This window comes from Hemibagrus wyckioides, linkage group LG10, assembly GCF_019097595.1.
Source record: "Hemibagrus wyckioides isolate EC202008001 linkage group LG10, SWU_Hwy_1.0, whole genome shotgun sequence".
In the NCBI taxonomy this organism is placed as follows: Eukaryota; Metazoa; Chordata; class Actinopteri; order Siluriformes; family Bagridae; genus Hemibagrus; species Hemibagrus wyckioides.
This window is the reverse complement of record NC_080719.1, coordinates 25,043,976-25,068,190: the sequence shown is the minus strand read 5'-3', so window position 1 is coordinate 25,068,190 and position 24,215 is coordinate 25,043,976. Positions and strand designations below refer to the sequence as shown.

At 37.8% G+C, this 24,215-nt stretch overlaps 1 protein-coding gene across 2 annotated transcripts in view; it reads left to right on the top strand.

Annotated features, from left to right (window-relative positions):
- LOC131360937 (inactive N-acetylated-alpha-linked acidic dipeptidase-like protein 2) overlaps positions 1–24,215 on the top strand; it is a 266,958-nt gene that overhangs the window by 175,408 nt on the left and 67,335 nt on the right. For both annotated transcript variants that reach the window (XM_058401795.1, XM_058401796.1), the window contains 4 exons: positions 1,904–2,047; positions 13,428–13,520; positions 15,084–15,289; positions 19,480–19,605. In XM_058401795.1, coding sequence (XP_058257778.1) covers positions 1,904–2,047; positions 13,428–13,520; positions 15,084–15,289; positions 19,480–19,605 — 569 coding nt within the window. The remainder of the gene's footprint in view (positions 1–1,903; positions 2,048–13,427; positions 13,521–15,083; positions 15,290–19,479; positions 19,606–24,215) is intronic.

The following is a 24,215-nucleotide window of genomic DNA, read 5'->3' as shown; positions in this document are numbered from 1 at the left end:
ATTCAAACTGACCTAGTACAGTGAGATTTACTAAGGTGGTCAATGTGGTGGACATGCTTCATGCTGTAGAGGTTGGCCAGTCCTTAGATACACCCACAGACTTGGTCCTTCAAGTCCATTTATTCCTACCAGCTCTGATAGCTGTAATGCATCACTAGTTTGTAGGATGTAGTTAAATAAATAAATAAATAAATAAATAAAAACTAAACCTATTAATGTAGTGCAAGACATTAAGAAGTCTAGAGGTACTGTGTTGGAGTGTCATAGTATATAGTGTGTGAGAGAGAGAGATAAAGTGAGAGAAAAGAACAGAGGAAAGCGTGATAACGTCTGCTGTAATAAAGGAGTGGTAGAGGAGTAAAAGAAAATAGGCTCTTGTTTTCCCTTCACACACTCCAATAACATGGACCACTATATCAGCTTTCTACCTGCCTGTGGCCCATCAAAAGGCATCAACACTGCCTCATTGTGATTGCCAAGGACGAACCCATCTTGTTCTTTGATGCGGCAGCACTCTAGGGGTAATATTTTAGAAGGTGTTTTTTTCCTCTCTCTCTTTCTTTTCTTGGTGCTGTGTACTTTGGAAGAGTGTTTTTAGTTGTTCAAGACGCAGAACTAATTGGGTACTGCATGATAAGAGCTACTGGCCATGTCCTTGCTTATTCTTTCTAAATGTAGAGAAAGTTCTCTTGGACAATCTAGAGGAAGAAGCGTGCTTTGAATATGTCCCTGTAGATTTACCATGGAATGCTTTTCACCTTCTTTCTTTAAAAATTCTATTGTCTCGATTTTACTGCAGCCGGTTTCAATTTGAAACCCCATCTCCTTCAAACGAGTTGTATGTCGTGATCATATTATCGGATCCCTGAAGGGGAGAAATCCATTTAAGGATATGTTGAATTATCCCCTTAAATACACACAATTTATGGCAAATTAGGATACACGCTTCATGCAGACACAAATAAGGTTTTATTGTAATGCTCATTCATAAGTGTTGAGCTAATTAACTCGAATTATCCCATTCCCCTATATACCATCTTGAGTTCTGCATCTCTCAGGTGTAGATAATTTCATCAGAGCCTTGTGTACAATAGAGCCGTTCAAAATCATATGATCTATCCCCATTTCTCTGGCAAATGACTGAATGCTCACCTCTGCTGTCTTGGCTCTGCTTCAGCTTTTAATAATTGTTTTTGTTTCAAATAGCTTTATCAGGGGAAGGTAATCAAATGAATGCAGAGCTCCATGGTCTCCTGATTGTTAGCAGCATATGACTCCGACCTATTACACTGGTGTGGGAGAGCTGCTGGAAAATTGAAGCTGCTAAATAAATTTGTTCCTAAAGTGGGATTAGGCACACCATTCCTCCATTTTAATAAGGCCAAATCAATGGAGCATTGCACCCACCTAAAATCCCTACTGGGTTTTGCCAGAGCCATTACTTCAAACCTAAAATCCGCCAATGCATTAGCGTAGCACCAGTGAGCCACAATCAGCGGCAGGGAAAAGGCTTTAATACAAACAGACACCTCAGAAATGCTGCGTAAACCCTCTGGTCTCTCCTGTGCTGGATTTAAGGTGGATTATAGCCACCTTGTTTAGCCTTCCCCTCTTATTTCCAAGCAGCACAAGATCTATGGATACACACCACAGGAATGCACAGCTAAGTCCAAACTGTTTGCCTTTTAATACATTTGGCTGCTTAGGTGGAGTTGTATTAGCTGAAGTGTCATTAAAGATATTAACCAAGCAGAGAACTTTTAGATTGAGCTAATTAGCTTGCTCTTGCATGCCGTGTTAAGCGTCTCCTCTCCTGATGTGTTTAGAATGTTTAAAGGCGATCATATGCGATGATGGAGTGGGATTCAGACTTTTAGCTTTCTCTTTCTTTCGTCTATGACAGATGGCAGTTTCAGGGCAGATCGTCGGAATTTAACGTCCCTGTTGGTGCAGCCCATATCGAGCAAGCTAGCCAAAGAGCTGCTCTCTGCACCCAGTGATGGACACAGCCAACCTTGTGTTCCTATGAAAATGGCACCAAGCTCAGGTAAGCATATGTCATATAACAAATTCCACAAATTTATAACACTGATCACTTATGTTATGATTTATATATAAGGAATTAATGACTGTGATATATATGTGTGTGTGTTGGGGGATTATGGTGGCTTAGTACATTACCCTTGCACCTCCAAAGTTGGAGGTTTGATTCCTGCCTCTGTCCTGTGTGTGAAGTTAGCATATTCTCCGCTTTAGGGTTTCTTCCCCCATTGCAGAGACATCCTTTGGAGGCTGATTGACATTTCTAAATTGTCTGTCCAAGGTGGCCCTCACCTTGTGCCCCAAGTCACATGGGATAGACACCAGGCTTCCTGTGTGACCCTGTGGAGAATAAGCTGTTTAAAGGATAGATGGATGGAGGGATGGATGGGTGGATGGATGGATAAATGAACTGAGAGATATGAAGACTTTCATGTGATGGAAAAATGAAAGTTACAGCTTTACCTCTCATACAGAGAACCATACATAAAGCATTACCATAGCGCTGATTATACATTTTCCTTTGTTAAACAATGCTATGTTTTAAATGTGCTTGTTATTAAACTTTTATTTGGAGTTTTAGCCATACAAGGCTCTATCTGTGAGCTGTTACTATAGAAACAGCATTAGAACAAGCACATTAATGTAAACCATTAGTTATGTTACAGACAATATGACATCCAGAGCCATGCTGTTGTAGAAAACTCTACAGTAGGCTTTCTAACTTGCACAGAATTCACTTCTCTAGTGCTTTTCCCCAGAGCATCCATGAGTGTCCTTGCACAATGCAGCTGGCTTTCACACAATACATGAAACAGGCTCTTCAGCTAGTTCACAGTTAGCAGAAAGTCCATGCACCTTCCTCAACATGATACAATGCTTACTACTCCTGAGCTAGATAGGTCATTTTCTCTGTTTCATCTGTTTCTTTATAGAAAACTATTCACTATTAACACCATATTTAGAATTAACGCCTAAAACGATCATGTAAATTCTCAAGATGTATTACTATACATGCAGGAAAGTTCATCATCATATTCGTCATAAATGAGCGCTAAACTTTTTTTTTTTTTCCTGGACAGCCCACTCAGATTATTGAAATTGCCCGTGTGCATTTCACACCTTCAGTATGGGCAGGTTTTTTTTTTTCTTGTATAGTGCTCTAGACACAAGATTTTCAATCGCACCTACACTCTATTCTTCAAAAGAAGCTCTTAACTTTAACCCATTTTTATCAAGTGAGAAAAGGTGGACAGGGAAAGCTGATATTTTTCCCGCTCAAATGTTACATGGTGTAGCATAGAGATTGAGATGGAGTTAAAACAAAGAGGATACTATAGAAATTAGATGACTAGATCAATCTAGTGGTAGACAAATATACAGAAAACATACACTGATCAGGTGTAACATTATGACCACCTGCCTATTATTGTGTTGGTCCCCCTTTTGCTACCAAAACAGCCCTGACCCGTCGAGGCATGGACTCCACTAGATCCCTGAAGGTGTGCTGTGGGATCTGGCACCAAGATGTTAGCAGCAGATCCTGTAAGTCCTGTAAGCTTTGAGGTGGGGCCTCCATGTTCGAGAGTTCTGCCTCCCATCTTCACTGCTGCTGCAGTTGTCATTACTTGATGTCGAGGACAATTTTCACTTGAAGAAAATGGCAGCACGAATTGAAGAGAGGCTTGGGTCGACTCAAGTTTTTGTTTTAATTATGAACCTGTTCCTTTAAGTAAAATGCAAAGACTAACTGACATGACTACAACGATTTGATAACTACGCCCACTACAGTTTTGAAAGAGCAGCCACTCTATCTAGATATTACAACCCACAAGATCAGAGAGGCTTCCAAATTTCAAAAGTGGTTTTGATTGATTATTTAAATTAATGGCGTATATCTGGCGTTTTTCCGTGGGTGCTCAGCCATTTCCTCAGGTGCTATATATATGATGAAGGGATACTAACGATATCCCGAATAACAGATTTTTAAAATCTTTCACAAACTTTGCTTTGTGATCTGGACAGGGCTGCGCAAACAGAAATATTTTTCAGAGTTAAACGTATTAACCCTTTATACCAGTACACTGGCATTCCATTCCTCCAGAAGAATGGAAATCGACTAAACCACTAAAATTCAGTATTTTAGTGGTTGAAGATATACTTGTAATATATTGTATGTAATAATATATTACACCTTGTAGTCGATATATTCAGAAATATTTATGAAATACTACACAAACCCTGAATGTTTACTTTCCTATGAGCCATTAATGACCTGGCAATGAAATTCAAAACAGGCACAGGCACTGGAAGTTCCAGTTCATTCTATAAGCATGTTTCATTTACATTTCTATATTATCACTACTATATTTTATAGCCATCCCATAAGTTTTAAAGAATCGTTGGTTATTCTACTGGTGGCTTTTACATAAATGTTCAATAGTATTTTATATTGATGGTGGTATTTAATAGTGTTAGTATCTGATACTGCTAGAACTTTGTCTGTATTTGGCCACAGAGGTACTAAATTGCCCACTGGCGTCCACACTACATTATGCTTTCTAAACCCATCATTCTCAACTCATGACTAAAGTATTCTTTTCCAATGTGCGATTTTTTCTGCTGCAGCAAATTAGGCCAAAAACAGTACACTGAAAAGCAGGCTTAAACTGACGTATTCCCAAATTTATCAATTTAGCAGTCTGGAATCCAGCAGCACTAATTGGCTGCCAGCCTGTGAAATAGCACTTGACACCACAGTAGTGTAGAGTATCTTAATAATAATAGAAGCTGCTCACTTTTTTTTTTGCAGATTGAAGATCTTCAGCTCTGTATTGAGCACACAGCATTTACATTACACATCTGGATTCTGCTTCCTGCAGTCACTTCGTATGTCTTACACTCTATTAAAGTTTAATTATCTTTAATAGACTTTTAAACCTAGGGTAAGGATGAGAAACATAATTCTTTATGATTGCTGTTGGAAGTTAGAGGAAAAGTAGTATGGATGTATATTATCCAGAAATCACAGACTATAGTATTGAGTGTATCTATCTCATATGATTCACCAACTGAATTAAGCAAAATTAAATTAACTGAAATTTGCAATAAATAAATAAATAAATAAGGTTGTACAATTGTAATCTCATAAAATAAAAATAATTTTAAAATAAATGTAAAAATCTCATAAATCCCTTTAGAATTTTTTTTTTTTTCCTTTTCTTTTTTCTTTTTTTCATGGTATAATCTGTTATGAATGTTACTCATACTACAACATTTAACAGTAATTAATACATAATAAACATTCCTATCTGTGATAAATACATTTTTTTTATAAATAATTAAAGCAACGTCTAGATCTTATGAATCGTGTTTGTTATAGAAATATTTCTTATAAGCCCAGTAATGTTTGCATGTACCTGAGATTTCCTGCCTCAGACCTTTTAATTATAATCTAATTTTAATGTGTTTATAGTACATAAATATGACCTTTTATAGAAAGCAATTACCTTCCATTTCTAAGCATCATATCTCAAAACTCTATGATATTGTAATAATTATCTGCTTCTACCTGAACATTTGTAGACAAGTCTATATACAGCATCATGTCCACATAAATTATAAACAAGAGTGCAAGAATGCAGAAATGAGCTCGATGAATACTGAAATATTTGACACATTTCAGAGTGTTGCTACATATGAGTTATTATATCCTGTTAATAAATATGCCTAATTGAGAGGTGGGAAAATGGGAGTGGCAATTAATCTAAACCACAAGGCTGTGATGAAAGGTCAAACTGAGCAAGTTTAAAAAGAGCAGTGGTCTTTATTCTCTCATCACCACAGTGACCTAGGGTCACTGGGTTAGGGTGACCCTAACCCTAACCCTAAGCCTCTGTGATATATTTTATATAATACCATTATGCTAGTGTGTGTGTGTGTGTGTGTGTGTGTGTGTGTGTGTGTGTGCATGTAGGAAAGTCAGGAAACCAAACAGATAGATAGATAGATAGATAGATAGATAGATAGATAGATAGATAGATAGATAGATAGATAGATAGATAGATAGATAGATAGATAGATAGATAGATAGATAGATAATGTCATAGAAAAAAAAGAATAGAGAAAGAACGGAGGAAAAAACTAACATGCATAATTAAACACATGCACATTATTAAAAGACTGGTGACTGTGAACTGGGAGTACTGGTGTTGGCTGGGAGTTGAAGTCCTGCGTGACTTTACATGAGGTGATTATATAATTATCACAAACAAACTCCAAATAATAGAGTAATAATTAATTTAGAATAATTAATTCCATTATTTCAAATCAATTAATCCAAACAATGGAATAAGAGACATTCCTAACATGCTATTATGCATAAGCTATTATATACATTGTTATTATTGTTTGTAATAAGGCATTGCAATTTATTTAAGCACTTGTAAATTGTTAATAGACTGCAATATGCTGTGTTTATAACACGTTATTATGCCAATAGTAAAGAAACAGTCTCAGTTTGCATGGTGAAAACTTTACTTTTAAATTTACTTTGGTAATTTTTCCTGATAATGTCACTAGTATGATTTCATTCCTTAATTCAAAACAGATTGTATCATGCACTATACAAATGTGAGCATGGGTGTTATAATGTGTTATAAACATTACTTATAATGAATAATGACCACTAATCCTTTGCAAATACTGTAGAAACGGCCATAAGTGTATACATTTTCCGAAATGATTACAGTGAGTATAATACCCTATGAATGCATTATAATAAGTTCATTGTAAATCTTTTCTAAAGTATTGTCAAGGATGCTTCTTTTTATTTTGATGTCAGCAAAAATTTGTGTTGACATCAAGGTTGTGACATTTTCCAGGCTACATTAGGTGATTGCCATGGCAACTGACTGTATAGTTCACTTTTATTTCTATTTTGTCAGGGTCACAGAATCTGAGTGATTCGTCTTAGCCTGTCAAGTGAGGAGTCACATGGGCGAAATGAAGATGTCACTCCACTCCACTCGGTGTTATGCACATTAATTTTTTTTTTAGAAGTAAAAAGACAAACAATGAGATTGTAATTTTATTCCCTTACAACAACAACAACAACAACAATATAAATGAATCAATGTGATGCAGTGAGACAGCATGTGTGGGTGTGTGTTGGAGGGGTGAAATCATGGCAATTTTCAACTATACAGAAGAACTCTACATCACCTGGAGCAGTTTGAAGAGGTGGTGTGCAGAGTGGGCGGGGTTTGTGGTGCTCCTGATCAATCTGGAGGCTTTGCTCTGACATCTGGATGGATACATGTTCTCAGCTACAAATAGCTGTGTGCCAATGATGTTTTGAGCTGTCCTAATGACCCGATGCAGAGCCTTATGGTCTTCTCTTGTGAAGCTGGCACACCATGCAGTATGTCACTGTAAATTGAGAAAATACTGCAGCAGTCTTGCTCTCTCAAGTCATTTTAAAGAGTAGAGGCATTGTTGTAACTTTGCAATGACCGTGGAGGTGTGTGTGGCCCAAGAGAAGCTCTCTGTGATGTTCACCTCCAAAAATTTCAAATCTCAGACTCAGGACTAAGATCAGATTTTTTTTTTCCACCACCACATCATTCTACCTCATGTTAGGAACTAGGAAGGCTGTCAGGTTTCATACCTCATCCTTGTTTGCAGTCTCATCATTGTTTAAAATGTGTTTCAGTTTGATTTATATTGCTAGGCTTCACGATAGTTTCTGTGGAGAGCAGCAAACTGTACTCACTACATACTGTACAGTCACCAGAGGTTTAATAAGAGGTCATGTATAACAAGGTAAAATTATACTAGAGTTGTCATTTGTCTTGTGTTTTGTGTACCAAACAGTAAATGGAAGTAATTGTAAGTAGGATCTAAATTAGTGGGTAGAGGGAAATTGATAGGTCTGAAGAATCAGTTGATAGAATCATATGGATTTATTGTAGCTAATATGCATAGAGTTGAGGAACATCAATTGGCTCTTGACCTCTGAATCGTGGCTCTGTCACACACATACATAGAAAGTAAATGGGCTCAGAGCAACAGAGCTGCTTCAACTCAACTCAAACTTTATTGTCATTCCTCCACATACACAGTATATGAAGGAATGAAATGTTGTTACTAACAGACCAACGGACTGTGAAACAGTAAGAGTAAACATTAAACATAAATAAAAAATTAAACATAAGAGTTAAGGTGTGATAAACATGAGGCAGATGTGATAAATGAGGTTGAAATGTCAGTAATGTAAGAACAACAGTAAAGTAAAGTGCAAGTGAACAGTCAGAGGTGACCATCTGCAAGTGTGTGCAATGTCCACTGTGTATATTTTAACAGAATGAGTGGATGTCTATAATAAACAGTTAAAGTTTCTGAATGCAGATGTCTGCAGATGTGCTACAATGTCCAGCATGCATTTTTAACGCACAGTAAAGTGGCTGAGTGTGGGTGCGTGTTACTGTGACCATTAATTTCCATAATGCACAGTTAAGGAGGTGGGAGCAAGGTGATGGGTGGCACCAGGGTGTGTTCAGGACTCTGACAGCTTGGGAGAAGAAGCTATTGCAGAACCTTGTAGTGCAGGTCCTGATGCTTCAACCTATCCTCTGGCGAGTTTGATGCCACAGCCATCAGTGGCTGTGAACCATGGAAGCAAAAATAGCCGTTTGAGCTGAGTGGTAGGGATGATGTGCAGGCTATGACTGGTCAATCACAGTGATGCTGTGCTAGTGATGGGCAGCTTTGAGCTCATGTATGCAGAAGAGGGCGGATATCACTTTACACTGTGTGTTACACTGCCCTGTGATGCAGAATTCACAGAACTTGTCTGGCTTCACATGTCTCAGAGGAAGCATGTGTTACCTTCCGTGGTTAGTAGTTAGCGCTGGCTGGTGGCTGGGAGTTAACAGGTGACTAAATATTGAAGAAAAATTGCTGAAAAGTCCTCTGAAAAAGACAGAAAATGAACGGTTGCTTTCTGGCTTGCTTTGCTCATGTGAACATAAGGGTCATGGTTGATACAAAAAGATCATTGAAGGTAAACGACAGGTTAAATGTGAAAATGGGTTTTTCTGACCTTTTATTACATCCGTGAAGCTGTGGGGATGAGATGTTATGCGATGTCATGTCATGGCAGTTCATAGCCCTCGCCAGCTTGAGCTGTCTCTCTCTATGGTTATCATTTCCTGACTATTCAATTCCATTCACATAAAGCACTGACATAAAAAATGCCCACAAAGACTGTATACAGAATTGGAAACCGAGTGTCCCTGACTTCAGCTTACTGATACACATGTGAACAACTTCTCACACTTTACTCTGACACACATATATAAATGCTCATGTACACACATGCTGTATCCACACACACATATATATATATATATATATATATATAAAGCTGCAGCTCACGGAGGCCCTCTTCTGGCTGTGTGTGTATGCTAGAAGGCATTTGCAGCAAGTTTAAATGGGGGTTATTAAGCTCTAATTCCTGCTATTGAGTTAAAATCCTCGCTTATCTTTGCATCGTCGCCCTGGAGATCCAGCCTGTGCTGCTGCGCCGCTGTCTCAGCTTGATAGACAGTAAAGGATTTTCAGCTCCAGCGACAAAATGAAAGGACATGGGCTTTAAGGCAAATCCCCCTGCCAAAGTTTGAATGAAGAAGTTAAAGGCTGCTGGTATTGGGGTTATTATGAGTCAATGCTTACTGGTTTGGTTGAGAACGTGTTTAATTGGAACTCGTCCAGGCCTATTTGCATGTGTGTATGTGTGTTCACTGCTCTACAGGGACAAAATGCATGAAAACTTTGTCATTAGTGATGTATTTGACTGCCAGTTTTACGCAACATCACCTTTGCCAGTCAAATGTGCAGCAATCAATGCGCGCGTACTCCCTGAAGCAAAGAGGAACTGGTGTCTCTTGTGTCTCGAACGTCCCCTTTTTCCACCTTACCTCCGAGCTCTGCATCTCCCCAATCAAGCATGACTCCAGGCCCAATCCACCACCTGTATTCCATTAGCGGGATCAAATGCTTAGAAACTAGTAATCTGTGCTGTATTGATTGGACTGAGCACTGACCACTCCCGAGGTTTGAAATCGTTTGTTTCCATCTGTCAGTGTCCTCGCTTTTAATTCTTTTTCAATTAAGCCCACTATATTGCTTCACCATGCCCTAATCATATTACTCCCTCCTTTCCATGGAGAATTCTTGAGGACCTGCTCTCAAGAGACAAGACACGCCGGGCTTATGTTTAAAAGCTAGGCAATGTATTGTTCATGACATTCTGAGCATCTGGTGTAGCGCAATATGCAGCTGAATGTGAATGACTGCACCATTTCGGGGGGTTTGTGTCGCCGTGCATCTCCCAGCCAGAATTCATCTCACACTTATTCAGCGTAGAGAAAAGCAATCGAAGGGAGAAAGGCCCAAACGAATTGGAATTTTCTGCAAATGTCTGCTCCCTGCCACATCGCCTCAACTCCCCCGAGCGTCCCCGATGAATGCCATAAGTATAATAAATTGCCTGTGCAATTACAGTGCTCAAGCAGAGAAGCTGCAAGGAATAGCTTTATCGAAATCCCTTTAATTATAATGGTATCGATTAACGCGGACAAGTAGCTTGGGTAACAGCAGGTGTCACGGTTACTGTTTCTCTCTGTTCATAATATAATATACCAGGCGACTAACCGACCTCTCATAATGAACTAATGGTTTTATTATCTTCCCAAAGTCAGTAGATGTGGTGCATCTAGCAGATGTAACTTATATTTATATTTCCCCATCCAGTGCAAATTTTAACATGATGTGTTTTAGTTATGTGCGGTGGCTGAGAAGTGCAGAACACAATTACAAACCCAAAAACACAAGGACAGTTCAGTCAAAGCTGAAAAGGTAGGTATAGTTAGCGAATGGAATTCTTTCCTCTGATTGGACGAGACATGGGTCACTCAGGATCTACAGGAAGTCCAGCAGTATCTGCAGCAGTAGAAAGTGGATTGGTGTGTGTATGAACACAGCTCTGCTCTTATAGCGCTCCTTACATCCTTTAATCTGGAATAGTTTTCTCTTCCAAACATTCCTGGTGTGTTTTTAGAGATCACAAACTAATCTTTACTCCATGATACACTATCAGTATATCCAACATCACACCATATGAACGTCCTTCCTCACAGTAGCGCTGAATGAACTCCATTTTCTTATCAATATAAATATATATGTTTGTTATTCTCTTTAAAAGATTTAAAGTTACACTATAGAAAAAAATGGTTTAAAGTGAAGGCAGAACTCCACACATGTACAAGAAATAAAGTTAGATACACAATTTCCTACTTCCTGTAGAGCCTGAGTGACAGATGTCTCGTCCAATCAGAGGGAAGAATTCCATTCACAAAAACTATACCTACCTTTTCCACTCTGTCTGAATCGTCCTTTTGTTTTTGGATTTGTTATTGTGTTTTGCACTTCTCGGCCACCGCAGTTCAGTACGTTAGCTTTAAGAACAACTTGTTTAGTTGTGCAGTATATGTTCAGTCCTTTCACGGTCATAACATTTACTAAACAGCCTTTAAAAACAGAGTCTAATCTCTAGACTATATTCTTTGTTCTTGACCACTATTTTGCCTATTTTGCTTGTTGGGAACCTGAGTATATCCAGATGGCCCTGAGCCTATGTATGACCCGAACGTGTTAAATTGTCAGGAGTGGGAGTTCAGGGGAGTCAGGAGTGGTTGCATTGTTGGACTGGATTGGAAGGTCATGTGCTCAAATCCTATCACTGCCAAGCTGCTAGCCCTTGACCCCTGAGCAAGGCACTTAACCCTCAACTGCCCAGTATAAATGAGATGTATATAAGTTGCTGTAGATAAAGGTGTCTACAAAAAGCCATAAATACTTGACCATTGTTCATTATATTGTGATATTTTGAACACTCAATAAACAATCTGCATTTGCATCTTACCTCCAAGATTGTGTGTTTGTGACACGGACTAGAATTTTTGTCTTTTTTTTGTTTTCTTGAAAGTGCATGAATATAGTCTATCCTCTCCCATGTTAATCAACATGTCAATGCTCTGTGAGCTTTATATCAGATCGTATGCTCAACTTCACATGAGAATTTTTGATTCCACATCACTATATAAAGGTATAAATTCATATATCTAGATATAGACTATAGTTTCATTCACTATATTAAAAAATGCCAGTTCCTAACCTACTGACGGTTCTAATAATTTCTTATAGGCTTCAGAACCCCAACGCATACCTTCTAGTTAATTCTGGTTAATTCCAGCCCATTTATTGATGCCTTTTGGGTGCCGGAGCCTGTTGTGCATGCCTCCGCAGAGCTACACACATCTTCAAGTCTTTACCTCAAGTCATTTGGTGTCATGTTGGGAGTGATAAATCAGGTTTGGTGGCTGTGTGGAGACCACTGCTGTCCTAGCTTAAATTCAATTATGCCAATGTGTAGAGCAGCACTTGTCAGTAAAGCAGTCTCACACATCTCCGCCGCTGTCATCCTCTGTGCTCCTACACCACAGCGTGCATCCTGCATCCTCTCTGCCGACTTCATCTTTATTTCCCTCTGATATTCACATAGTATGTGACTAATAAAAAATAATAATAAAAAGCCCGCATCTGAGCGCTACACCCCAAGGCCAGCACATCTGCCTGTGATCCGGGGGTCCTGTTGAAAGGGAATTTTCAATCCTGCCTGCACCCCGAACCTGCAGAGATCCTGCATCCTATCTGCCAACGTTCTGTTTGAACACACACACACACACACAAACAGAACGCATTTATTTGTCAGGGTATTGGCTATATTAAAATTCACTCCTGTGTGTGTAATTGCCAGCAGAGAAGAGCAGCAGTGATCTCAGTAGCATATAGCGCCTACCTGTTCATTTCCCTGATGCACTGTCTGGCATGCGTCAGGTTCTCGGTGGGTAGAAGGAATTTTATTTGCTTTTGCATCAGCTTTAAGAGATGCTGCGTGAGAGGTGTTGTGGCTCCTCTGTGCCATAATAGTAAAAATGAAAGGAGGGAGCTTTAGGGATGATGAAGCTGGCAATCAATGGCATGATTTTTTTGGGGGAGAAATTGAATTAACTCCACCAGGTATAAAAAAAACCCGTCTGTGACTTTGCTTATGTGCCTCGACTCCAACAATGCTGGAAGTTAATAATAAGTTTTACCACCAACTACACACACACACACACACACACACACACACACACACACACATCTTGTTTTGCATAAATGAAGCTTATTTTGCAGTGTCTTTTTAAGCTTTGAGTGCCATAATGTGTCATATCTCATTAGAAAATTAATTACTTCATGTCTGTCTCTCTCACTATTTTTAGGACAAAGGATTATAAAGCTAAGCATTGGATCTCAAACGTCATACAGAAGAGTATTTAATGTCGTTGGATATCTGAGAGGAGAGATTAATCCAGGTTGGAAATATTTTTGCTACCATTTGCTAATTTTTTTAACACAAATTTAATGTTTATTTGAAAGGTTTAAAACTTCAAAAAAACAAAAGAGAACAAAAAGAAATACAAAACTCAAGAGTTTTGAGCAGGTTGCAATATGATTGGCTCTCTGCTTTTCTTTATGCACACTCGCTGTCCACTTTATTAGGAACACCTGTACACCAGCACATTCATGCAGCTCTCTAATCTTCGGTGAAAACTCTAGAGATCAGCAAAATATTTAAAACTAACCAGATCACACTTTTCATCAGTTAAGATGTTTACTGTAAACATTACCAGAAGCTCTTGAACTCTATCTGCATGATTATTGTGCATTGAGCTGCTGCCACATGATTGGCTGATTAGATAACTACATGTGCAGGTGTACCGGTGTTTATAATAAAGTGGACAGCAAGTGTACTTTCTCTTTGTTTTCTATTGCATTTCCTTTTCTTTCTTTCTTTCTTTCTTTCTTTCTTTCTTTCTTGCTTGCTTGCTTGCTTGCTTGCTTGCTTGCTTTCTTTCTTGCTGTCTTTCTTCATCCGTTCGTCTATCCGTCCATGCATCCATCCGTCCTTCCATCCATCCATTCCAGCTACTTGCAAGCACTTTCCTTAGTAATTTCTTTCTCTAATCTGTTTGACATTGTTTTCATTTCTCTTTCTTTCTTTCTTTCTTTCTTTCTTTCTTTCTTTCTTTCTTTCTTTCTTTCTTTCTTTCTTTCTTTCTTTCTTTCTTTCTTTCTTTCTTTCCCTCTAACAGTTGTAAGCACTTTCTTTCAGAATATACAAATACAGTATTCAGAACTGCTGCATGAATTTCTTTCTTTCTTTCACTTTCCTTCAGAAAATATGACTATAGCACTGGTGCATGAACGTTCACAGATGTACAGATGCGCTCTGCTTTGTCAGTATAAAGCACACATGTACTGCGACATGATAGGCTCAGCCTTAAATCCCTAAATTTATTGTCAGAGTCTTCTACAGAGAGAGGAGAAAAGAAATACAGAACATGAGCTATACAAAGCATCAGGTGCTGAGCCAGCCCTTTTTCTACACCATGATACACTACTCTCTTAAAACAATGTCTGCCACCAGTGTCCAAATGCAGGTCAGTCAGCTGCTGAAAATAGCCATTTAATTACTGACCAGTGTTTGCCCTCTCTGTGCAGTGTTAAAAGTCCGTATGGAATTACTTCTGAGATTTACTGTGCCTTTTTTACTACGTCATAACCTGCTCTGAAATATGATCCAAAAGCTCCTCTCCTTGTCCAGTGACTTTCCAACCAACATTTGCTATTAATTTAGTTTCTTCTTCTCCTTCTTATTTATTGCTTCCCTGAATTCCAGCAATGTCCCTCAAATATCCATCTTATTATATTTCGGTTTAAATATGTGTGCTTTGTTCCAATGCTTGTCACTTTTTTTTTGGCTGTATTGTTGCCTCTTGGTTTTTGCTCATTGTTTGTTACAGGTTCCCTCAGGGATTGTGTAAATAATCTGTATTTATTGTGGTTCAGCTCTTACATGAGGGTCATGTTTGCAGATAGATACGTCCTTGTTGGCGCTCATCACAGTAGCTGGTATGAGGGCGGCCTGGCAGACTGGAGCAGTGGTGCTGCGGTCATCTCTCAAATCATCGACTCCTTAACAGCCCAGACCAGTGCACACTGGCGGCCGGACCGTACTATTGTCTTCTGCTCGATGGGGGGCTCTGCCCTCGGCAACGTGGGCTCCTTTGAATGGGGGGAGGTAAGATTTCAATATTCCTCTCAGAGCTCCTTGAGAGCCCTCACCCTGATAATTGCCGTGTTAGGATACACAATGCTTCGGCTCTACACATGTATGATTACACAATCTTCTGAAGCTTACTAAATCAATAAATTAGGAGCAGTCTTGGGAGCTAGGATTAGTAGGAGGTCAAGTGTGTTTACATGCATATTTGTTACACGTTAGCCGTCTTCATTGCCGAAGAATGAAAGAAAACGAAGTATACAGACTACCCTGGAGGCTGCTAGCCACAGAACATAGGTAAGAGGAAAAACACTGTGCTTGAACATAAAGCGCTTAAGCGTGAATAGCTGAATAAGACAGATGGAAGACAGTGGAAGTGTTTCAGAGATAATGTGAGCAGTCTGGCAGTTAGTGTTGTTTGTGCCATTGATCAATACTGAATTATCTATACGCTAACTGAATACAATTGTACTATCTGGAATAAACGGATGCTGCTATAGGTTCTAAACAGATGTGACTAAGAGCTTTTTATTTTCACGAGTGCTTATAGGTATAGGGCGGGTGGACAAAGCAATGAAGATGTCGCCATGAACATGAATCAATCACAGTGCATTTAGTGGCCATTTATTCATCTTTAGTAACTGCTTGGTCATAGTGGTTTATATTTAAATTAAATTATTATTATATTATTATTTTCAGTTTTATTGTTTATATTTACTGAAAGCTTCTAGTGTAAGCTTCCAGTTTAGCCAGATACTTGGACACTTGGAGCTTGAATAGTGGCATTACATTTCAAATTGTAAATTTCAGTAAAATTTTTGTAAAATTCAGTTTCCTCCATGAGAGAATATTTAACCCTTTTTACCAGTATGCTGGTGCTCCATTCCGCTGGTGGAATGGAAATCCACTTATGGGATAATAACAATAACACAAACAAATTATTTAAGTCTGATATAAAATTACTCAGGATACTGTTGGCGCTCAGTGTGAGACGTTTTTGTCTCTGTTTGGATAAATATATATTAAATATAAATCTATAGTCAAAAAGTAGGCTCTAAATATTCGTAAAGTAGGCTAGAAACAGAAATACCAGTGAAAAACTACAAAATATGAGCCATTAAGCACCACTGTGCAGTGTGACATGACAAAGAAATTCAATGCTAAACATGCCCCTGAAAAAAAGGTATAAATTCCGATTTTTGGTTAAAAAGAGTTTAAAGTTATGAAGGTAAAATAAAGAATAAAGACATCTGTTTTTTTGCTTGTTTGTTTGTTTGTTTGTTTTTTGGAGGGTAAGTGATAATGCTGCTGCTGCTGCTAATTAAATACATAATAGGATCTGAGAAAATCTGTTTTTATTTCCATCAGAATGAAAAGAATTTAATATTGTATTCATCTTACAAGGTTTCATCTTTGTTCGTTAATTTAAGCCCAAAAACTCATTAATGATTCAAACCAATAATAAAATAGACTGTGACATTAGTTTTAATTATGAAAAATAAATAAATAAATGAATAAGTGTGTGTGCCCTGTGATGGGTTGGCACTCCGTATCCTGCCTTGATGCCCGATGACACCTGAGATGACCCAAAGATAAATTGGATAAGTGGTACAGACAGTGGGAAAAAAAATAAAATTAATTAAATAAAAGTTTGATGTACCTGATTATGTTTTTAATTTGTTCGCTTTTTTATATATATGATTTGTTTTATTTTATTTTATTTTATTTTATTTTATTTTATTTTATTTTAAGTATTCATGAATAAGTATACATCACAACTGATGATACAGTGCTTAGCTACTAGGTAGCCATCTATAGACTCTATTTGACGTCTGGTGCTGCATTATAATAAAAATAATAAGTCCGATTTATTGAGATGCCTGAATTGTGAACATCTGTATAAAACATGTATGTGTGGAGTGTGTTGCTAGTAATTCTGTAGCTTTAATAAAGCAAAAGTCTTTATCTAGCTGAATTCAGTTCAAATCAATTCACCTTTAACAGGCAACAGTGAATGAAGTAATACAGTATGTTATAGTATTAATCTCGGTTGAGTAATTCTTACAACAAATAAAGCTTTAAAGCCCATTTACCCAAACTGTGAGCTAGTTACCTGGCTATATCTCATCTAAAATCCATCTGGTCCCGGAATAGATTTTCTACTGCTGACACTGGCATCTATCTGTATCTATATAAAGTCTAGTGTTTTATTAATGCTATTAATACTTTATTAAACACTGACTCAAATGAATAGGTGCAGAGTTTAAAGAAGTATAGGGCATTAATAATAATTAACATATTAATGCCCCTTTAAGGATGTCGGACATGTTTATGTGAGACACAGAAACATTAACAGATAACTACATTTTACTTTTCCATTTGAAAATGGAAAACTATTGTGAGGAAACAAATATCGCTATCCAATTCAAAAGTATTTCCGAAAAGCAATTTCCCAGCCTGTCCATTTAGGGTTACAAAATAGAAAGGTAAAACTTCATATCCTGACATTTTGATTAGGTTTGAAGATGTTGCTGGAGAAAAGAAAACATGGTGTCTACTTTAAAACATGTTGATGATGATGAGAGCATGTTCAATCCTAGTCACTTCTTTGGGCAAAGTCAATATGGTCAACACTGACACTTTTGATTGCTCTGGTCCGCATTAACCCTGAAACCATACACCCTGGATCATTCCAACACCTGTATAGGTATGGACACGCTCCTCTTATAAGCACCTGAAGCATCGTCTTAACTAGAAATAGAGCTTCAACATCAGCTAAAATAATAACGCATGGTTTCAGTGACATCTTTCTTGGGCATTGATCACATCAGCATATGATTAGAGTTGTTTAACTGTTATAATGTACACTACCAGTCAAAAGTTTGGACACACCTTTTAATTCAATGTTTTTTGTTTAGGGATTTATTTTCTACATTCTAGAGCAATACTGGAGATTTCAAAACTATGAAATAACACACATGGACTTCAGTAATCCATATGTAATGACAACAAAAAACAGTCAGTTGTTATTTTAAGACACGAAGGTCAGGTGTTCTGGAATAGTTCTTGCAAGAACAGTATTGTCAAGTGCATTTGCAAAACCCATCAAGCACCATGATGAAACTGTCTCACATGAAGACCATCCCAGTAAAGCAAGACCAAAACTGACCTCTGCTGCAGAGGAGAAGTTCATTTAGAGTTACCAGCCTCAGAAATCACCAATTAACAGCACCTCAGATTAGAGGCGTTATGAAGGCTTTACAGAGCATCAGTAGCAGACATATCTCAATATCAACTGTTCAAAGGACATTATTGTGGATTTCGGCCGCCTTCAGCATTGTTTTACAATGTAGAAAGAAATAAACATCAGGAAAGACCATGGGATTAGAAGGTGTGTCCAAACTTTTGACTGATAGTGTAGTTATATAACCTATAATCATTGTGATCCGGGTTCCTCGTATGCTTTCTATATATTTTAACCCTATGGCTTACATAGACTGGGACCACTGCTGTTCATACAGTGTAATCACATTCAGCGCATCTTGTTCTGTATCGCTTATCCTACACAAGGTCATGAGGAACCTGGAGCCTATTCCAGGGACAACAAGACAGGGGATACTCTGGGGAGGGTGGTGGTAGCTCAAGTGGAAGCCCCAGTACTGCCAAGCTTGTGCCAACCCTTGACCAATCCCCTTCTCCAGGGGCACAGTGTCATGGCTGACCCTGTGCCCAACACACAATATGGGAATATGGAATATGCAAAGAAAGGAGTTCCCTGTGACAAATAAAGCCTACTTAACAACTTAACAACAAAATCACACACGCATTCACACAGAGATGTCAGTCAGCCTTTAACAAATGTCTTTGGGAAGGAAAGGAGGAGGAAGCTGGAGTTCCCAGAGGAAACCCCCAAAGCATGGGGAGAGCATGCAAACTTCACACACACAGGGCAGAGGCTGGAATTGAAGCCAAGGCAAATGACCAAAGTTCACAGTTAATGCACGATTAATAGAATCTTAATCACACATTTCCACAATACACATCATCAAATTTTGCATTGTGATGCATCATTCACAATCTATTAGTACACCCTTATATTGTACTGTATTACTCTTTGTCTAATAATAATACACAACAGGTATCAGAATCCGATTAAAAGGACACGAGTTTGACATTTCCCACACATATCTGTTTCAATGTGGTTCCAGGCAAACAAGGTGGTTTTGGAGAACACAGTAGTGGCCTATGTCAGCCTCCATAATCCAGTTAGAGCATACGGACCACAATCTACAGCATCACCATCTCTGCTGCAACTGGCTTCAGACATCCATAAGGTAAAGAGCAAGGCACTTTATTTAAATGTATACCCTTAATAACTCTAAATCATTGTTTTAAAGAATGTTGATGTTTTACAACGTCACATCATATTTTACATACACAATGATTCAAAACTAATCCTTAATACATATTCCTACTCCAGGCTGAGGGTTTAGGAGCTAATATGTGAAGCCATTATTTAATAGACTCAACTTCTACATAATACTCATAAGGCCACTCGATTTCCTCTGGGTTTCTTTCATAGTGACAGCCTGTTATCCTGTATAATCACACCTGGTGCCTTAGAAGTTGGTGAAAAGGTTAACTTATTCAAATATCGCCAGTGTATTCCTTCCCTAATAAGCCCCCGAGGTATATGTCGTGACTAGTTCAGAGAGAGTTCAAAGGCCATGTTCCAAGGACAGGATGCCCTATTATTTTCATGCATGCAATAATCCTCTTTATTAACCTAAATGCCAGTCCACCTGTGACATTTTAGTGTAATAAAGAGGGTCTCGACCTGCTCTACTCACATGCTGTAACTCTCACATACAAAAGCTCTACATCAAAGAGAAAAATGGTTTTAGCTTGCAGAAGTAATTATTTCTTTCCTGTTCCTGGAATCTGAGTGATGATGGCCTTGATTTCATTTGGCAAAGCCTTGTAAGAAGTTTTTGGAAAAGAAAAAGAGAGTTAATATACTTTAAATAAGGTGTGCCCTTTGACGAGCGCACGCATTCAGAGAATGTTTTTATGAACAGATAGAAGATTCACTTCTCCAGGTCTTATGCAATACGTAACAGACAGGAACAAGATGAGCCTTAAATTCCTTACTCTGAACCTGTGATGTGACTTCCACTCTTCTACATTCTTGTTTTATTTTTGTTTTTCAATTCCGGCTGTTTTGCGAAGAGGCTCTGAGATACAGAGGAAAAGCGTAAGGAAAGAGAGGAATGAAGCAGGATTTTCAAGGGCAGACATTAATCTGTATAAAGTATAAACTCTGGCATTTCAGCTTTCTGTAAATGTATGCCTTCAATAGATAATAAAGTTGTTGTTTTTTTTTTTTTGCACACACATCTCCAGGTTGAAGGATTGTCTAATACAGCACATTCCATGATTCTATAGAGGCTTAATAAATTCAATTTAAACCTAAGATTTAAGGACATATAGCATGTATGATGCAAAAGATATTGTTTAATTAATTTTATAAGTGTCAAACTTTATAAAATCTCTATTCACTTCAGTTAAAATATTAATTATCAATTCTGATTGCTCAATAATTTCCTTTCCAGATATAAGCTCATTGCTTATTTGTTTCTACACTTTTGGGGCAGTATGATGACAGCCCCATTTTTAGAAGCATTATTATTATTATTATTATTATTATTATTATTATTATTATTATTATTATTATTATTATTATTATTATTATTATTATTATTATTATTATTATTATTATTATTATTATTATAAAATATTAACTGCAACAAGAGATAACAGAGCATCATGCTGCCCCAATATTTTCAGTGGCAAAATAATTTAATAATTTATTGAGAGGGTTAAGAGGAATGTTTTTTTTTTTTTTACACCACACTGTGTTTGTTTAAAAATACTTGTCACACAAATGTAGAATTAAATCTAATAAGATTCTGTAGCTGTAAGTGCATACAGTGCAATTAATTACCATGTACAGAACCAAAGCTGTTTTTTAGCTTATTATCAAATACTGGGACAGAGAATGGCAGATTATGGAGAAAAATTCATTTGGAGATGTAACTGGGATTGAAACCTTGCTTATAATATTAATTCTTCAGCAAACACACCTATTGTGTTGAACACAATTGAACAAAGCTATGTGTAAAATGGCTCAGAATGAACTGCTAGGCTGCATGTGCTTGACTTCCAACTCCTTATTACTGGGTTAGTCTAAAAATACACTAGGTAGCAGTGTATAGCATAAGCCAAGTGTGAAAACCTCTTGACTTTGTTCAAGGCTATGCTGTAATTCATGTCATCCTGACCCACCAAAATCTATGGTCAGGAGCCAGTGCTGTCTCCGTCAGAAACCTCACACACACTCAACACGCTCTCTCTTTCTGTTGATGTCCTAATCCTAATGGTATTCTTAGACTCTGACCTATTTTACAAACATGAATGCAAGTCAAGTACTCTTTTTTTTTTGCTCAGAAGACAGGCAGTGACTCAGGAATTGTAAGATAATGGAAGCGGTGAATAAGCTTTTGTAAATATGTCCTTATGTCAGAGCATTTCCACAAACGACAAAGACCTGAAGGTTAAAAGAATTTGATCAATCGTTATTTCTACTTTAGCTCATATAATGAGATCATTTTTAAGCAGGGAACTGGAACTGATGAGAAATATAAGCACACATTGAGCTATGTATCTGGTGTATCACAAAGTGTAATGCATTATTATTACTATTATTATTTGTTTAGAAATTGCTCATACATCTAATTGTGATTAGAAAAATCTCAGCGAGAATCAAGGGAAGGTGTACAAGACAGTGGTGAGACCGGCCATGCTGTATGGTTTAGAGACAGTGTCACTGAGGAAGAGACAGGAGTCAGAGCTGGAGGTAGCAGAGCTGAAGATGTTGAGGTTCTCTTTGGGAGTGACACGGTTGGACAGGATTAGGAACGAGTACATCAGAGGGACGGCTCATGTTGGACGTTTGGGGGACAAAGTTAGGGAGGACAGATTAAGATGGTTTGGACATGTCCAGAGGAGGGAGAGTGAGTATATTGGTAGGAGAATGTTGGACATGGAGCTGCCTGGCAGGAGGCAAAGAGGAAGGCCAAAGAGGAGGTATATGGATGTAATAAATGAGGATATGAAGCTAGTGGGTGTAAGTGTTGAGGATGCAGAACATAGGGATAGGTGGAGAGAGATGATTCGCTGTGGAGACCCCTGAAGGGAAAAGCCCAAAGAAGTAGAAGTAGAAGAAGAAGAAGAAGAAGAAGAAGAAGAAGAAGAAGAAGAAGCTCATACATCTAATGCTTCCAGAAAAAATATACTATTTCTCTACAGTTCAGTTGAATTCTATAGATTCTGACTGGTCAGGATAGGCTCGCATTCTTGAGTATCAGCACCAAGACTTGATGAATGCTCTTCATAATATTACCACAAGAAGAACCTAATAACTATTTTTTAATTTTGCATTTAGAGCATGTTAACAGTTTATTCATAATACTGCATTGCTGTTTGGTTACATTATTGGAACAATAAATGAAATTAGGGAGAAAAAACAAACAAAATCAGGAAAATTTATTACTAATTTTGGAATGGATTATACATTTGCATATTTTTTCAGTATTTTATCTTTTTACAGCATTTTACTACTGCTTATATAGTCTGGCACAAATTCTAATTAAATGCATTAAAATGGAGAAAGAATGAATTATACAATTAAAAGAAATTGATCAAGGTTTTGTGCATGTTTCTGTAGCACTCGGCTCCTTGCTATGTCAAGCTTTGTGGTCATGTCCAGTTCTTTATCATGTGTGCTGCCAGCCCTAATTGGACATGCACTTATTTTAGTCTTCTCACCTTGGTGCTATTCCAAATGAACCTTAACAGGCACGATATTTCAGAAGGTTTTAACCAGATGATAATTCATGTTTGTGAAATGGCAATAATATTACATTCCACTTATCTTACTTTGCAGCTGTCTTCAAAATGGAGATGCCATCGCTGTCATGTTCAGACCGGGTGCTTTGGAACCAATTATAATAAAACGGATACTTCTTTGGGGATTTTGGAGAGCAGAGTAGAAAATAATTCAAGAGACTGAAATCATTTAATTGTGTTTTATTTAGTAAGGTGCGTGTCTGTTTGTATATATTTTGAAGTAAATCTGGCTAAGAATTGAACAAAAACTGGATGCCAAATTCTATTTAGTGTCCTAAATGTCTCATATAAACCAGTTTGAATTTATTTGAACATATTCTCAACCAAATACATAATACGATGAATAAGAATAAACGATGTTAGCATGAAGGGCACAAGCGTTAAGCTTTACACATCTCTCCTCAGCCCGGCTTTCTCATATTATACCGTATTAAATTGACCTATATAAAACCCGACAGGATGATTGTGTTCAGATGAGAAATCGATTTAGGGAAAACAAAACTGTCTAACATGTAATCCTCTCCGAAGAAGTCAATTCTGATTAAATGGAAATATAGGACAGAATACACACCTTCATAACACATTTAGTAAAGCCTAGCTCTGTATTACAGGTTTTTTGATTGGATGCCATTCACAAGTTTGTAAATTCGTATGAGCCTCAACGCCTTCAGATAGTTTTCTTCTGGCGTTAACACAGAACGCTCTAATGTCGGCGGACAGCTTCTCATCTTTGCTATTTTCTGAGGTAATCTGATGGATGCGGCACATGACTCGCAGAATAGAGAATACTTCTTGTTGAATTATCATTGACTGGACACAGCAAGTCTTTTTCCTTTAGCTGAAGAACAATTTTTTTTAGCTACATGTAGAAAGCCATTGGCACATAGGACTTGTCTTGATTTGTCTGTGAAATAAGATTTAACTAAAAGCGTCTTCTACATGGGTGCATGGTGGCTTACCGGTTAGCAAGTCTGCT